This window comes from Coregonus clupeaformis, unplaced genomic scaffold, assembly GCF_020615455.1.
Source record: "Coregonus clupeaformis isolate EN_2021a unplaced genomic scaffold, ASM2061545v1 scaf0146, whole genome shotgun sequence".
In the NCBI taxonomy this organism is placed as follows: domain Eukaryota; kingdom Metazoa; phylum Chordata; class Actinopteri; order Salmoniformes; family Salmonidae; genus Coregonus; species Coregonus clupeaformis.
Window position 1 is genome coordinate 50,548 of NW_025533601.1, and position 16,953 is coordinate 67,500.

Sequence of the window (16,953 nt, forward strand, 5' to 3'; positions counted from 1 at the left end):
CACAAACACAAACAAACGTAGAAACACAAAATTGTAGAAATTGGTCAAATGATATAAAACAACACAATATGGTCAGGATAATAAAACAACACAATAGGGTCAGGATAATAAAACAACACAATATGGTCAGGATAATAAAACAACACAATAGGGTCAGGATAATAAAACAACACAATAGGGTCAGGATAATAAAACAACACAATATGGTCAGGATAATAAAACAACACAATATGGTCAGGATAATAAAACAACACAATATGGTCAGGATAATAAAACAACACAATATGGTCAGGATAATAAAACAACACAATATGGTCAGGATAATAAAACAACACAATATGGTCAGGATAATAAAACAACACAATCAGAAACACAACATAAAAGTTGATGAATGAAATAGATATAAGTCAACATTTCCAGAACACAAATAAACTAAGAATAAACTAAGAAAATGAATCCTGATTGACAAACCAGACTCTTGTTCTGAATTCTGAAATGTACGTGGATGACCATGATGACCATGATGACCATGATGACCCATGATGACCATGATGACCATGATGACCCATGATGACCATGATGACCATGATGACCATGATGACCATGATGGATGACCATGATGACCCATGATGACCCATGATGACCATGATGGATGACCATGATGACCATGATGACCATGATGATCCATGATGACCATGATGACCATGATGACCCATGATGACCATGATGACCCATGATGACCCATGATGACCATGATGACCATGATGACCCATGATGACCCATGATGACCCATGATGACCCATGATGGATGACCATGATGACCCATGATGACCATGATGGATGACCATGATGGATGACCATGATGACCCATGATGACCATGATGACCATGATGACCCACGATGACCATGATGACCCATGATGACCATGATGACCCATGATGACCATGATGGATGACCATGATGACCATGATGACCATGATGACCCATGATGACCCATGATGACCCATGATGACCATGATGACCCATGATGACCCATGATGACCATGATGACCATGATGACCCATGATGACCCATGATGACCCATGATGACCCATGATGGATGACCATGATGACCATGATGACCCATGATGACCATGATGACCATGATGGATGACCATGATGACCCATGATGACCCATGATGACCATGATGGATGACCATGATGACCATGATGACCCATGATGACCATGATGACCATGATGGATGACCATGATGACCCATGATGACCATGATGGATGACCCATGATGACCATGATGACCCATGATGACCATGATGACCATGATGACCATGATGACCCATGATGACCATGATGACCATGATGACCATGATGACCCATGATGACCATGATGACCATGATGGATGACCATGATGACCATGATGACCATGATGACCCATGATGACCATGATGACCCATGATGCCCATGATGACCATGATGACCCATGATGACCATGATGACCATGATGACCCATGATGACCCATGATGACCCATGATGACCCATGATGGATGACCATGATGACCATGATGACCCATGATGACCATGATGACCATGATGACCATGATGACCATGATGACCCATGAGACTATATATGTAACAGCAGGGATCAGAGATAGGTGAAAGGAAGCTGTGGGTGGAACACCTGGGTGAGCTAGAGGGGTGTGGAGAGGGTGAAACACCTGGATGGGTAGATGGGTGTGGAGAGGGTGGAACACCTGGATGGGTGGAGGGGTATGGAGAGGGTGGAACACCTGGATGGGTAGAGGGGTATGGAGAGGGTGGAACACCTGGATGGGTAGAGGGGTATGGAGAGGGTGGAACACCTGGGTGGGTAGAGGGGTATGGAGAGGGTGGAACACCTGGATGGGTAGAGGGGTATGGAGAGGGTGGAACACCTGGGTGGGTAGAGGGGTATGGAGAGGGTGGAACACCTGGATGGGTAGAGGGGTATGGAGAGGGTGGAACACCTGGATGGGTAGAGGGGTATGGAGAGGGTGGAACACCTGGATGGGTAGAGGGGTATGGAGAGGGTGGAACACCTGGATGGGTAGAGGGGTATGGAGAGGGTGGAACACCTGGGTGGGTAGAGGGGTATGGAGAGGGTGGAACACCTGGGTGGGTAGAGGGGTATGGAGAGGGTGGAACACCTGGATGGGTAGAGGGGTATGGAGAGGGTGGAACACCTGGATGGGTAGAGGGGTATGGAGAGGGTGGAACACCTGGATGGGTAGAGGGGTATGGAGAGGGTGGAACACCTGGATGGGTAGAGGGGTATGGAGAGGGTGGAACACCTGGGTGGGTAGAGGGGTATGGAGAGGGTGGAACACCTGGGTGGGTAGAGGGGTGTGGAGAGGGTGGAACACCTGGGTGGGTCGAGGGGTATGGAGAGGGTGGAACACCTGGATGGCTACAGCAATGGGGCGAGGGGTAGGGTGTATATCATGAGAGGGGAGGGGTAGGGTGTATATCATGGAAGGGGAGGGGTAGGGTGTCTATCATGAGAGGGGAGGGGTAGGGTGTCTATCATGAGAGGGGAGGGGTAGGGTGTCTATCATGAGAGGGAGGGGTAGGGGTGTCTATCATGAGAGGGGAGGGGTAGGGTGTCTATCATGAGAGGGGAGGGGTAGTGTGTCTATCATGAGAGGGGAGGGGTAGGGTGTCTATCATGAGAGGGGAGGGGAGGGGTAGGGTGTCTATCATGAGAGGGGAGGGGAGGGGTAGGGTGTCTATCATGAGAGGGGAGGGGTAGGGTGTCTATCATGAGAGGGGAGGGGTAGGGTGTCTATCATGAGAGGGGAGGGGTAGGGTGTCTATCATGAGAGGGGAGGGGGTAGGGTGTCTATCATGAGAGGGGAGGGGTAGGGTGTCTATCATGAGAGGGGAGGGGTAGGATGTCTATCATGAGAGGGGAGGGGGTAGGATGTCTATCATGAGAGGAGGGGGTAGGGTGTCTATCATGAGAGGGGAGGGGTAGGATGTCTATCATGAGAGGAGAGGGGTAGGGGTGTCTATCATGAGAGGGGAGGGGGTAGGGTGTCTATCATGAGAGGAAGGGGTAGGGGTGTCTATCATGAGAGGGGAGGGGTAGGGTAGGGTGTCTATCATGAGAGGGGAGGGGTAGGGTGTCTATCATGAGAGGGGAGGGGAGGGGTAGGGTGTCTATCATGAGAGGGGAGGGGTAGGGTGTCTATCATGAGAGGGGAGGGGTAGGATGTCTATCATGAGAGGGGAGGGGTAGGGTGTCTATCATGAGAGGGAGGGGGTAGGATGTCTATCATGAGAGGAGAGGGGTAGGGTGTCTATCATGAGAGGGAGGGGGTAGGGTGTCTATCATGAGAGGGGAGGGGTAGGGGTGTCTATCATGAGAGGGAGGGGTAGGGTAGGGTGTCTATCATGAGAGGGGAGGGGGTAGGGGTGTCTATCATGAGAGGGAGGGAGGGGTAGGGTGTCTATCATGAGAGGGGAGGGGTAGGGTGTCTATCATGAGAGGGGAGGGGTAGGGTGTCTATCATGAGAGGGGAGGGGTAGGATGTCTATCATGAGAGGGGAGGGGTAGGATGTCTATCATGAGAGGGGAGGGGTAGGATGTCTATCATGAGAGGAGAGGGGTAGGGTGTCTATCATGAGAGGGGAGGGGTAGGGTGTCTATCATGAGAGGGGAGGGGTAGGGTGTCTATCATGAGAGGGGAGGGGTAGGGTGTCTATCATGAGAGGGGAGGGGTAGGGTGTCTATCATGAGAGGGGAGGGGTAGGGTGTCTATCATGAGAGGGGAGGGGTAGGGTGTCTATCATGAGAGGGGAGGGGTAGGGGTGTCTATCATGAGAGGGGAGGGGTAGGGGTGTCTATCATGAGAGGGGAGGGGTAGGGTGTCTATCATGAGAGGGGAGGGGTAGGGTGTCTATCATGAGAGGGGAGGGGTAGGGTGTCTATCATGGAAGGGGAGGGTAGGGTGTCTATCATGAGAGGGGAGGGGTAGGGGTGTCTATCATGAGAGGGGAGGGGTAGGGTGTCTATCATGAGAGGGGAGGGGTAGGGTGTCTATCATGAGAGGGAGGGGTAGGGTGTCTATCATGAGAGGGGAGGGGTAGGGTGTCTATCATGAGAGGGGAGGGGTAGGGTGTCTATCATGAGAGGGGAGGGGTAGGGTGTCTATCATGAGAGGGGAGGGGTAGGGTGTCTATCATGAGAGGAGAGGGGTAGGGTGTCTATCATGAGAGGGGAGGGGTAGGGTGTCTATCATGAGAGGGGAGGGGTAGGGTGTCTATCATGAGAGGGGGAGGGGTAGGGTGTCTATCATGAGAGGGGGGGGTAGGGTGTCTATCATGAGAGGGAGGGGTAGGGTAGGGTGTCTATCATGAGAGGGGAGGGGTAGGGTGTCTATCATGAGAGGGGAGGGGTAAGGTGTCTATCATGAGAGGGGAGGGGTAGGATGTCTATCATGAGAGGGGAGGGGTAGGATGTCTATCATGAGAGGGGAGGGGTAGGATGTCTATCATGAGAGGGAGGGGGTAGGGTGTCTATCATGAGAGGGAGGGGGTAGGGTGTCTATCATGAGAGGGGGAGGGGTAGGGTGTCTATCATGAGAGGGGAGGGGTAGGGTGTCTATCATGAGAGGGGAGGGGTAGGGTGTCTATCATGAGAGGGAGGGGTAGGGTGTCTATCATGAGAGGGGAGGGGTAGGGTGTCTATCATGAGAGGGGAGGGGTAGGGTGTCTATCATGAGAGGGGAGGGTAGGGTGTCTATCATGAGAGGGGAGGGGTAGGGTGTCTATCATGGAAGGGGAGGGGTAGGGTGTCTATCATGAGAGGAGGGGGTAGGGTGTATATCATGAGAGGGGGGGGTAGGGTGTCTATCATGAGAGGGAGGGGTAGGGTGTCTATCATGAGAGGGGAGGGTAGGGTGTCTATCATGAGAGGGAGGGGGTAGGGTGTCTATCATGAGAGGGGAGGGGTAGGGTGTCTATCATGAGAGGGGAGGGGTAGGGTGTCTATCATGAGAGGAGAGGGGTAGGGGTGTCTATCATGAGAGGGGAGGGGTAGGGTGTCTATCATGAGAGGGGAGGGGTAGGGGTGTCTATCATGAGAGGGAGGGGTAGGGTGTCTATCATGAGAGGGAGGGGTAGGGTGTCTATCATGAGAGGGAGGGGGTAGGGTAGGGTGTCTATCATGAGAGGGGAGGGGTAGGGTGTCTATCATGAGAGGGGAGGGGTAAGGTGTCTATCATGAGAGGGGAGGGGGTAGGGTGTCTATCATGAGAGGGGAGGGGTAGGGTGTCTATCATGAGAGGAGAGGGGTAGGGGTGTCTATCATGAGAGGGGAGGGGTAGGGTGTCTATCATGAGAGGGGAGGGGTAGGGTGTCTATCATGAGAGGGGAGGGGTAGGGTGTCTATCATGAGAGGGGGGGGGTAGGGTGTCTATCATGAGAGGGGAGGGCAGGGCGTCTATCATGAGAGGGGAGGGGTAGGGTGTCTATCATGAGAGGGGAGGGGGTAGGGTGTCTATCATGAGAGGGGAGGGGTAGGGTGTCTATCATGGAAGGGGAGGGGTAGGGTGTCTATCATGAGAGGGGTAGGGTAGGGTGTCTATCATGAGAGGGGAGGGGTAGGGTGTCTATCGTGAGAGGGGAGGGGTAGGGTGTCTATCATGAGAGGGGAGGGGTAGGGTGTCTATCATGAGAGGGGAGGGGTAGGGTAGGGTGTCTATCATGAGAGGGGAGGGGTAGGGTGTCTATCATGAGAGGGGAGGGGTAGGGTGTCTATCATGAGAGGGGAGGGGTAGGGGTGTCTATCATGAGAGGGGAGGGGTAGGGTGTCTATCATGAGAGGGGAGGGGTAGGGTGTCTATCATGAGAGGAGAGGGGTAGGGTGTCTATCATGGGAAGCGGAGGGGTAGGGTGTCTATCATGGGAAGGGGAGGGGTAGGGTGTCTATCATGAGAGGGGAGGGGTAGGGTGTCTATCATGGGAAGGGGAGGGGTAGGGTGTCTATCATGGGAAGGGGTGCTTCCTTTCAAGGGAGGGATGGAGGGAGTATTTCACCTTGTCAGCTGCAGCCAGAGGCCCTCCAGAGCCCATGGAGGTGGGAGAGCTGCACTCACTGACTGACTGGCAGGTCTCAGAGGCCTCAGACGAGCCAGAGCTGGAGCAAGGCTGGAGGAACAGCAGGAGGAAGGAGCCAGGAGGCAGACAGAGGGAGGGAGCAGACACACACACAGGCACGACAGAGGCCGAACGAAGTGCACAAGATGGGAGAAAAGAGTTTTGGTGTAAAAAAGAGAGGGGTTTGAGTTACCGGATATGAACATACACACAGTCACACACAGTCACACACAGTCACACACAGTCACAACAGTCACACACAGTCACACACAGTCACACACAGTCACACACAGTCACAACACAGTCACACACAGTCACAACACAGTCACACACAGTCACAACACAGTCACACACAGTCACACACAGTCACACACAGTCACAACACAGTCACAACACAGTCACAACACAGTCACAACAGTCACAACACAGTCACACACAGTCACACACAGTCACAACACAGTCACACACAGTCACAACACAGTCACACACAGTCACACACAGTCACACACAGTCACAACACAGTCACACACAGTCACAACACAGTCACACACAGTCACATACAGTCACACACAGTCACAACACAGTCACACACAGTCACACACAGTCACACACAGTCACACACAGTCACACACAGTCACACACAGTCACAACACATAAAGGAGAGGAAGCCGTGTAGCATAGTCAGCAGATAAAGAGAGAACAGCAGGAAAGACGTTAGAAGGCGTCGATCAGTCAGTGAGCTGCAGCACGTTTGAAGACAATGTTTCAAAGGCTACCAGCAGTAAAGTTAGCACCGAGTTTCAGGGTGAAATGAGCTGTTGCCAAACAAAGTGAGACGTGAACCAGAGGATAGAATAATTTGGCATGAACCGTCCTCTCCTTGTAGAGAGCACGGGGAGAAGCAGATTGGCAGTCTGTTACAAAGCATATGTTTAAAGCGTTTAAAGCTAGCCAAGCAAAGCCCAGTGGTAGTATTCTCCTGGTGGTTCACTGTGTTTGTGTTAGGAGTTGCGGTGCGGTAGCATTAGTGGTCGTCCCTCTGAGACCTTATTCAGTACAGTGACCTAACAGAGGAAAGGGGGAACTCTACTCCAGACTGGCAGTTGGCCTTGTAACAAACCTCAACTATAGCTGAGTCCCAAACCCATCCGTCCATCCTTCCCCTTTACTCTAGCACCACTCTCCACCATATTCAAGGTTGAACCCAAAGCGGTGTGGGTCAGGAGCTAAATTGAGGGGTTAAGGGCTAATTACACCCTCTGATAGCCACTTGGACTGAGCCAGGATGGTTTGGGATCAGGGTTATGGCTCTCTAAGACCCATTATAATAATAATAATAATATGCCATTTAGCAGACGCTTTTATCCAAAGCGACTTACAGTCATGCGTGCATAATTTTTTTTACGTATGGGTGGTCCCGGGGTTCAAACCCACTACCTTGGCGTTACAAGCGCCGTGCTCTACCAGCTGAGCTACAGAGGACCACATTATATGACTAATAGACTCCAAGGGTGAACACCAAGGCCTGCTCATGTGGTCAACCTTGGCTGACCCTGTAGTCTTCTGAACCAAGCTCTTCCCCTGACCATAACATCAGGAGGGTTTATGACTACTATAGTAGCTGTATAATATCCCCAATCATCTAGAAAGCGTAATCCACACCCAGACAGATTAGTTTTCTAGTAGTAAGAGAGGGTTTTGTGCTGTTCCTAAAGAGGAACTCAGAGAGGAAGTCGGAGAGGCTTGGATGGAAACTGTATCTGTAGCTGACTGAGTAAATAGAAGTGGACGTGTGTTCTATGTGTGTTCGGCTGAGCAGACTGATGAATCCTCGGTCTGCCCAGGACTCTGGTAGTTCACCTGGGGGTACTGCCAGGACTGGTCTGTGGAACAGCCAGACCAGTTACTGACCTCCCCAAGCCCCTCTCCTCAGGAGCAGGGGGTTCCTAGCAACCTGGGATGGCTAGTGTCTCTCATATACGATGTATAAGGAGGTCAAAGGTCTCATGAGGACCCATCGATCGTAATATATTTATTGTTGAGCTACACAGTTAGCCTGGGACAGGACACTGCCTTAAACTAAACTGTCGATTCACTTAGCTGGTGGACAGTTTCAGAAGGTATGGAGGTTTAATCGTAGGGTATAGAGTTCAATGTACAGGTAGTAGGGTCCTACCACTTGGTGGTGTAGTGTAGTGTTCTGTAGTCTTACCTGCGGTAGAGTCTCCTGGGGCATGGGTGATGGTGACTTGGAGGTGTAGGCGTCTGGCTGGGAGATGAATCCTGAGTCGTGGGAGGAGATGGAGGACAGTCGGGCCGGGGCCTGCTGGGGCAGGGTGGAGCTACGGCAGCCGTAGTGGGAGGAGGAGGAGGAGGAGGAGGGGGAGTGAGAGTGGGATGTGCCGCTGGAGCGAGAGTCACTACTGTTTATGCTGTTCAGACTGCTGTTAGGGTGAGACAGGTGGAGAGACAGACAGACAGGTGGAGAGACAGACAGACAGACAGGTGGAGCGACACAGACAGACAGACAGGTGGACAGACAGACAGACAGACAGACAGACAGACAGACAGACAGACAGACAGACAGACAGACAGACAGGTGGAGCGACAGACAGAGAGGTGGAGAGACAGACAGACAGGTGGAGAGACAGACAGGTGGAGAGACAGACAGGTGGAGCGACACAGACAGACAGACAGACAGACAGACAGACAGACAGACAGACAGACAGAGACAGACAGACAGACAGACAGAGACAGACAGACAGACAGACAGACAGACAGACAGACAGACAGACAGACAGACAGGTGGAGAGACAGACAGACAGACAGGTGGAGCGACACAGACAGACAGACAGACAGACAGACAGACAGACAGACAGACAGACAGACAGACAGAGAGACAGACAGACAGACAGACAGACAGACAGACAGACAGACAGACAGACAGACAGACAGACAGGGGAACCGGTAGGAGGGGGAGAGACAGAGGGAGACAGACAGACAGTGAATGGGTTAACACTTCAAACCAATGCAGCAGGCAGTGACTGTGAACAAACCAGTCAAATTAAAACGGTAAAACACATGAAAACAATCAGGCATGAAATCATAAGAAACATTACGGCAATATCAATATCAACATCCATCATGCTCAGCGCAACTACAAGCAAGTTGCACTGTGGTCGCGATACAGACGTGTGCCTTTGACCATCAGGGTCCATTGACCCGTCAACAGCGACATTTTAGCTTGGATCTGTGGATCTAACAATTGGAATGAAAACGTTTCATCAAACTCAATGCATCACAAGATCAAAACAAGGCAGACATCACAGCACAAAGTGTTTTGCAAAACCAAAACCAGTTGTGACAACAACAACACCATGAATGGAGGGACAGAAGGTGGACGGGGTTGGACTGAACGGTATTATGAGTGATATTCTATTGAAACAGCTGGAAGGTTAGTGTGACATTACAGTGACATTTTGTATTGAAATCTATACATTCATAACACAAGCAATGATATATTACAAGTCTGGTGAAATGAATTAACTATTTTCAATTCCCCAGGAAAAAAAAGTACCTGAAAAGATTGGGCAGTAATATGACGTCCCAAGGCTGCAGTTTCTCTACCCACCACTGGGGGGCAGGAGCTGTCTTCATCAGGGAGTCTAAGACTAGGATCAGGGTCCCCACTGTCGATATAATCTTCTTCAATATGCAAAATGTTGCCCAAACTGATCCTAGACCAGCAGTCCTACTCTGAGACTCTTGGTGAATATAGATCCAGGGCTGTTTTTAGTTCAGTTAAGGTCAAACATTCATTTACATTTGTAGTCATTTAGCAGACGCTCTTATCCAGAGCGACTTACAGGAGCAATTAGGGTTAAGTGCCTCGCTCAAGGGCACATCGACAGATTTTTCACCTGGTTGGCTCGGGGATTAGAACAAGCAACCTTTCAGGTTACTGGCACAACGCTCTTAACCACTAAGCTACCTGCCGCCATTCAGGATGTGATCTGGTTCTGGTCCTAGACACCTACCACTACATACTGGACTTACAACAGCAATGGAACTACCAGAGATGACACATTTCTATCTGAAGGTTCTGAACAGGCCCCGGAGTAGATAAAGGTGACAAGCTGTGGTTCTGGTCCCAGACACCTACCTGCACATACTGGACTTCCTGAACATAGTGGCGCTGGGGGAGGAGGGAGGAGTCTGATAGGACCAGTTATAGTCAGAGCCCTTCAGATCCAGAATCACCTGACAGGACAGAACACAATGACAGATCAGAGTCTGAGGAAGACACACACGGGCCAGATCTGAAATGAAACCCTATTCCTTATAATGTGGTGTACACACTACATAGGGCTGTGGCCAGAAGTAGTGGAGTACATTGGGAATAGGGTGCCATTTCCAAACCTTTATCAGATCCAGAATAACCTGACCAGGTCAGAGTCTGAGGAGGATACACGTGGCACCCTATTGACTACATACTGTAGTGCACTACTTCCGGCTCAGACGGCTCAAAAGTAGTGCACTATATAGGGAATAGGGTGCGCAAACAACCTTTTAACAGGTTAGCTTATATCAGGTTGGACTGAGCTTGAGGTAGACAGACATAAACCCCTTCAAACCCCTGGAGGGTTGACACGGACATAAACACGTTTAGTTCCCGGGCAGTAGAGGAGGATGACACAGAGCAGCAACGCAGGTAGTTGGGTAAGAGAGGGGAGGGGAGGCTGGGATGCCCTTAGGGCCCTGGTAGTTGGGTAAGAGAGGGGAGGGGAGGCTGGGATGCCCTTAGGGCCCTGTACATGTTTCTACATGTCTCTCCCTGACTGTCAGTCAGTCTTTTCTAAAGGCAAAAGGAGGCTTGTGACTCTGACTCAAGGTTCCTCAGGAGGATTTACAGTGCCTTCAGACAGTATTCACACCCCTCGACCTATTCCACGTCTTGTTGTGTTTCAGCCTGAATTCAAAATGGATTACATATATATTTTTCTCACCCATCTACACACAATACCCCATAACGACAAAGTGAAAACATGTTTTTAGAAAATATTTGCACATTTATTGAAAATGAAATACAGAAATATCAAATGTATATATGTGTTCACACCCCTGAGTCAATACATGTTGGAATCACCTTTGACAGGTTTAGGGTATTACTGTATTTACCTGTTCGCTGGCGGGAGGCAGCTTGTGAGGGTCCATGGTCAGCATCTTGAGGTCATCAGATATGGTCTGGAGGTGGGTGACCTCTCCTAGCATGGAGATCTCCTCATCCTGGAATGATCACAATGTCTTTATTTGATCCTTTATTTATCCAGGTGATATCATTGAGCACGGAGATGTCCTCAGTCCTACTCATACTGATCTTAACACAACACAACAGCATCTTAAACTGCAACGTCAGCAATGTGCTTCCTGTGGAACATTTCCTCTGGGTGTTAACGAGGAACATTTGTGTGTGTGTGTGCAGTGTGTGTGTGTGTTTGTGTGTGTGTGTGTGTTTGTGTGTTTGTGTGTTTGTGTGTTTGTGTGTGTGTGTGTGCAGTGTGTGTGTTTGTGTGTTTGTGTGTTTATGTGTTTGTGTGTGTGTTTGTGTGTTTGTGTGCTCTCCATCATGGGCCGTAGGATGGACACAAAGGTGTATGTGTGTGTATGTGTGGGTGGTGTGTGTAGTACCGACAGACTCACCCCCCCACGGCCTTAGCTTAGACATGAAGCCTGACCTCCTGACCTCCTGACCTCCTGACCTCTGTGTTGTGTGTTAGTGTGTGTTATGTTTGACTCACCACGACAGGTCGTAGCATGGAGACGAAGGTGCATAACCTGCTCCTCTCCTCGATGAGGGCCTTCCTGACGGCCTGTTTCTCTGTCTCTTCCAGCAGCAGGTATTTATCACTGACATCCTGCATGGCACTGTCCAGCTGTGGCTGGACGTCTCCTCGACCTGGAACACAGCATGACTGTCAATCTGCTGTCCCTGCCATTATACATCATACTGGGGGGCCCTTCAAAACAGACCTGCTGGGACATATATGTGAAATACTTGAAAGTATTTGAGGGCAATTGATTCAGCTTGGAGTCTGCGCTTGGAGTCCCCGGCCTAGGCCTAAGACTGGTAGACTGTCCTCCCTGAGCACTCCCCCGGCCTCGGCCTAAGACTGGTAGACTGTCCTCCCTGAGCACTCCCGGCCTCGGCCTAAGACTGGTAGACTGTCCTCCCTGAGCACTCCCCCGGCCTCGGCCTAAGACTGGTAGACTGTCCTCCCTGAGCACTCCCCCGGCCCTCGGCCTAAGACTGGTAGACTGTCCTCCCTGAGCACTCCCCCGGCCTCGGCCTAAGACTGGTAGACTGTCCTCCCTGAGCACTCCCCCGGCCTCGGCCTAAGACTGGTAGACTGTCCTCCCTGAGCACTCCCCCGGCCTCGGCCTAAGACTGGTAGACTGTCCTCCTGAGCACTCCCCGGCCTCGGCCTAAGACTGGTAGACTGTCCTCCCTGAGCACTCCCCCGGCCTCGGCCTAAGACCGGTAGACTATCCTCCCTGAGTGCTCTCCCAACCCCCCCCCAACCCCACCCGGCCTAAGCAGCCAGTCACACCCCTCAGGGGTATCTAACCTTTTGTCACCAGCCTCTCCCAGACCCCATCAAGGTCACAACCAAGCTGGAAAATGTAAAGTAAAATGTTTCTCAACAGTGAGGTTTTACCCTGAGGCTTTGTGGATGACAGTTAAAGAATAGGCTACTGGAAGTCCTATGTAGGGCTGTATCATTGTGCTTCGATGAGCAGTGAGAACGTAACTTGACATTTTGGGAAACGTCACATTGTTCAGTAGTCGTTTAACAAAATGGATGGATGATATTTCCATATAGGAACCAAAACATTTCCCTTTTTGGTTTGGCTGCCGTTCCAGCGCTCAGAGAAATATGGGAGCAATGTTTGTGTTTATAGCACTATTTCTACTTTCCTAGGATTCTGGGAAACGAACAGATGAGATGGAGCGGAAACTCAAATTGACACGTACAGTCGGAATTCCTCTATACTTTTACAGTAAACTAGGATCCAAGAAAAGCTTTTCAAGTACACAGATATATAATTACTCTGTGATTTCTATGAGAGCTCTCAGCCCTGGTTGGTGTTACCCTCTGACCATGGAATGCACTGTTTTGGTTTTTACACAGTGTCCGAGGCAGTCGGATGTCGGAGTGTGTGTGTGTCCCCGAGGCAATCGGATGTCGGAGTGTGTGTGTGTGTGTGTGTGTGTCCGAGGCAATCGGATGTCGGAGTGTGTGTGTGTGTGTGTCCCCGAGGCAGTCGGATGTCGGAGTGTGTGTGTGAGTCCGAGGCAGTCGGATGTCGGAGTGTGTGTGTGTGTGTCGGTGTGTGTGTGTGTGTGTGTGTGTCGGAGTGTGTGTGTGTGTGTGTGTCGGAGTGTGTGTGTGTGTGTCGGAGTGTGTGTGTGTGTGTGTGTCTGAGTGTGTGTGTCGGAGTGTGTGTGTGTGTGTGTGTCGGAGTGTGTGTCTGAGTGTGTATGTGTGTGTGTGTGTCTGAGTGTGTGTGTATGTGTGTGTGTGTTCTTGGCCAGCTCATTATCCATAATGCTGGGTAGTTCCGAGCATGAAATGACAGCTTAGGCTTGTTGTTAAAGTGAGCTTTAGCTGCTGTTAGGTTACAGTGTGTGTGTGTGTGTGTGTGTGTGGTGTGTGTGTGTGTGTGTGTGTGTGTGTGTGTGTGTGTGTGTGTGTGTGTGTGTGTATCTGTGTGTGTGTGTGTGTGTGTGTGTGTGTGTGTGTGTGTGTGTGTGTGTATCTGTGTGTGTGTGTGTGTGTGTGTGTGTGTGTGTGTGTGTACGCAACATGTTTGTTATGTCTGTATCTCTGTGTCAATGACAAGGGCCAGATTGCTGCTTCCTAAAGCCACAGACATCTAGCAGTTTCATTTACTTTGTGGCTTTGTATAGGATGTGTGTGTGTGTGTGTGTGTGTGTGTGTGTATGTGTGTGTGTGTGTGTGTGTATCTGTGTGTTCTTTTCTAAATGTCAAGACCTACAGGCTACACAACTTTTTAACAACTACTTATAGACCAGATTAGTTTTGACAACAAAACCGTAACAGCATTTCTGTGACCCACGAAAAACAACAATTTCATTTCAACCTTTTTTTCAACCCAAACCATCCCAAACCACCCCAAACCATCCCAAACCATCCCAAACCACCCCAAACCATCCCAAACCATCCCAAACCACCCCAAACCGTCCCAAACCGTCCCAAAACATACACACACAAGCCACTATCGTGGGACAAACATTGGGTCAGGAATTAATCTCAGACAAGAATTCATTAGATAACATGCATCAGAGGTTCGTGCTACTGCAATGCCCCAACCAAAGTATCAAACAGACAGTTGGTAGGAACCCAGCGACCCTGTACACCCCTTCCCTCCCCTGGCAGAGCTTTCAGACTAGCCAGACAACATGGGGGCAGAGGTTTGGAGAGTTTATCACATTGGTTTGATAACAGACAGGACAGGGCTAGACAGGACAGGACAGGACAGGGCAGGGCTAGACAGGGGAGGACAGGACAGGACAGGGCTAGACAGGGGAGGACAGGACAGGGCTAGACAGGGGAGGACAGGACAGGGCTAGACAGGGGAGGACAGGACAGGGCTAGACAGGGGAGGACAGGACAGGACCTGGCTAGACAGGGGAGGACAGGACAGGGCTAGACAGGGGAGGACAGGACAGGACCTGGCTAGACAGGGGAGGACAGGACAGGGCTAGACAGGGGAGGACAGGACAGGACCTGGCTAGACAGGGGAGGACAGGACAGGGCTAGACAGGGGAGGACAGGACAGGACCTGGCTAGACAGGGGAGGACAGGACAGGGCTAGACAGGGGAGGACAGGACAGGACAGGGCTAGACAGGGGAGGACAGGACAGGGCTAGACAGGGGAGGACAGGACAGGGCTAGACAGGGGAGGACAGGACAGGACCTGGCTAGACAGGGGAGGACAGGACAGGGCTAGACAGGGGAGGACAGGACAGGACAGGGCTAGACAGGGGAGGACAGGACAGGACAGGGCTAGACAGGGGAGGACAGGACAGGGCTAGACAGGGGAGGACAGGACAGGGCTAGACAGGGGAGGACAGGACAGGACCTGGCTAGACAGGGGAGGACAGGACAGGACAGGGCTAGACAGGGGAGGACAGGACAGGGCTAGACAGGGGAGGACAGGACAGGGCTAGACAGGGGAGGACAGGACAGGGCAGGGCTAGACAGGGGAGGACAGGACAGGACAGGGCTAGACAGGGGAGGACAGGACAGGACAGGGCTAGACAGGGGAGGACAGGACCTGGCTAGACAGGGGAGGACAGGACAGGACTAGACAGGGGAGGACAGGACAGGACAGGGCTAGACAGGGGAGGACAGGACAGGACTAGACAGGGGAGGACAGGACAGGACAGGGCTAGACAGGGGAGGACAGGACAGGGCTAGACAGGGGAGGACAGGACCTGGCTAGACAGGGGAGGACAGGACAGGGCTAGACAGGGGAGGACAGGACAGGGCTAGACAGGGGAGGACAGGACCTGGCTAGACAGGGGAGGACAGGACAGGGCTAGACAGGGGAGGACAGGACAGGACAGGGCTAGACAGGGGAGGACAGGACAGGACAGGGCTAGACAGGGGAGGACAGGACAGGACAGGGCTAGACAGGGGAGGACAGGACAGGACAGGGCTAGACAGGGGAGGACAGGACAGGACAGGGCTAGACAGGGGAGGACAGGACAGGGCTAGACAGGGGAGGACAGGACAGGACAGGGCTAGACAGGGGAGGACAGGACAGGACAGGGCTAGACAGGGGAGGACAGGACAGGACAGGGCTAGACAGGGGAGGACAGGACAGGACTAGACAGGGGAGGACAGGACAGGACAGGGCTAGACAGGGGAGGACAGGACAGGGCTAGACAGGGGAGGACAGGACCTGGCTAGACAGGGGAGGACAGGACAGGGCTAGACAGGGGAGGACAGGACAGGACAGGGCTAGACAGGGGAGGACAGGACAGGACAGGGCTAGACAGGGGAGGACAGGACAGGACAGGGCTAGACAGGGGAGGACAGGACAGGACAGGGCTAGACAGGGGAGGACAGGACAGGGCAGGGCTAGACAGGGAGGACAGGACAGGGCTAGACAGGGGAGGACAGGACAGGACCTGGCTAGACAGGGGAGGACAGGACAGGGCTAGACAGGGGAGGACAGGACAGGACAGGGCTAGACAGGGGAGGACAGGACAGGACAGGGCTAGACAGGGGAGGACAGGACAGGACAGGGCTAGACAGGGGAGGACAGGACAGGGCAGGGCTAGACAGGGGAGGACAGGACAGGGCTAGACAGGGGAGGACAGGACAGGACCTGGCTAGACAGGGGAGGACAGGACAGGGCAGGGCTAGACAGGGGAGGACAGGACAGGACAGGGCTAGACAGGGGAGGACAGGACAGGGCAGGGCTAGACAGGGGAGGACAGGACAGGACAGGGCTAGACAGGGGAGGACAGGACAGGACAGGGCTAGACAGGGGAGGACAGGACAGGACAGGGCTAGACAGGGGAGGACAGGACAGGACAGGGCTAGACAGGGGAGGACAGGACAGGGCTAGACAGGGGAGGACAGGACAGGGCAGGGCTAGACAGGGGAGGACAGGACAGGGCTAGACAGGGGAGGACAGGACAGGACAGGGCTAGACAGGGGAGGACAGGACAGGGCTAGACAGGGGAGGACAGGACAGGACAGGGCTAGACAGGGGAGGACAGGA

General features: G+C 52.3%; 1 protein-coding gene across 7 annotated transcripts in view; it reads right to left on the bottom strand.

The window, feature by feature from the left end:
• Window positions 1–16,953, bottom strand: part of LOC121542754 (protein MTSS 1-like) — a 125,183-nt gene that overhangs the window by 13,083 nt on the left and 95,147 nt on the right. For 4 of the 7 annotated variants that reach the window (XM_045213740.1, XM_045213741.1, XM_045213736.1 and 1 more), the window contains 5 exons: window positions 11,934–12,091; window positions 11,314–11,421; window positions 10,298–10,395; window positions 8,348–8,579; window positions 6,076–6,186 (listed from right to left, as the gene is read on the bottom strand). In XM_045213740.1, coding sequence (XP_045069675.1) covers window positions 6,076–6,186; window positions 8,348–8,579; window positions 10,298–10,395; window positions 11,314–11,421; window positions 11,934–12,091 — 707 coding nt within the window. The remainder of the gene's footprint in view (window positions 1–6,075; window positions 6,187–8,347; window positions 8,580–10,297; window positions 10,396–11,313; window positions 11,422–11,933; window positions 12,092–16,953) is intronic. The other 3 variants (XM_045213739.1, XM_045213737.1, XM_045213738.1) reach the window with 2 other exon arrangements.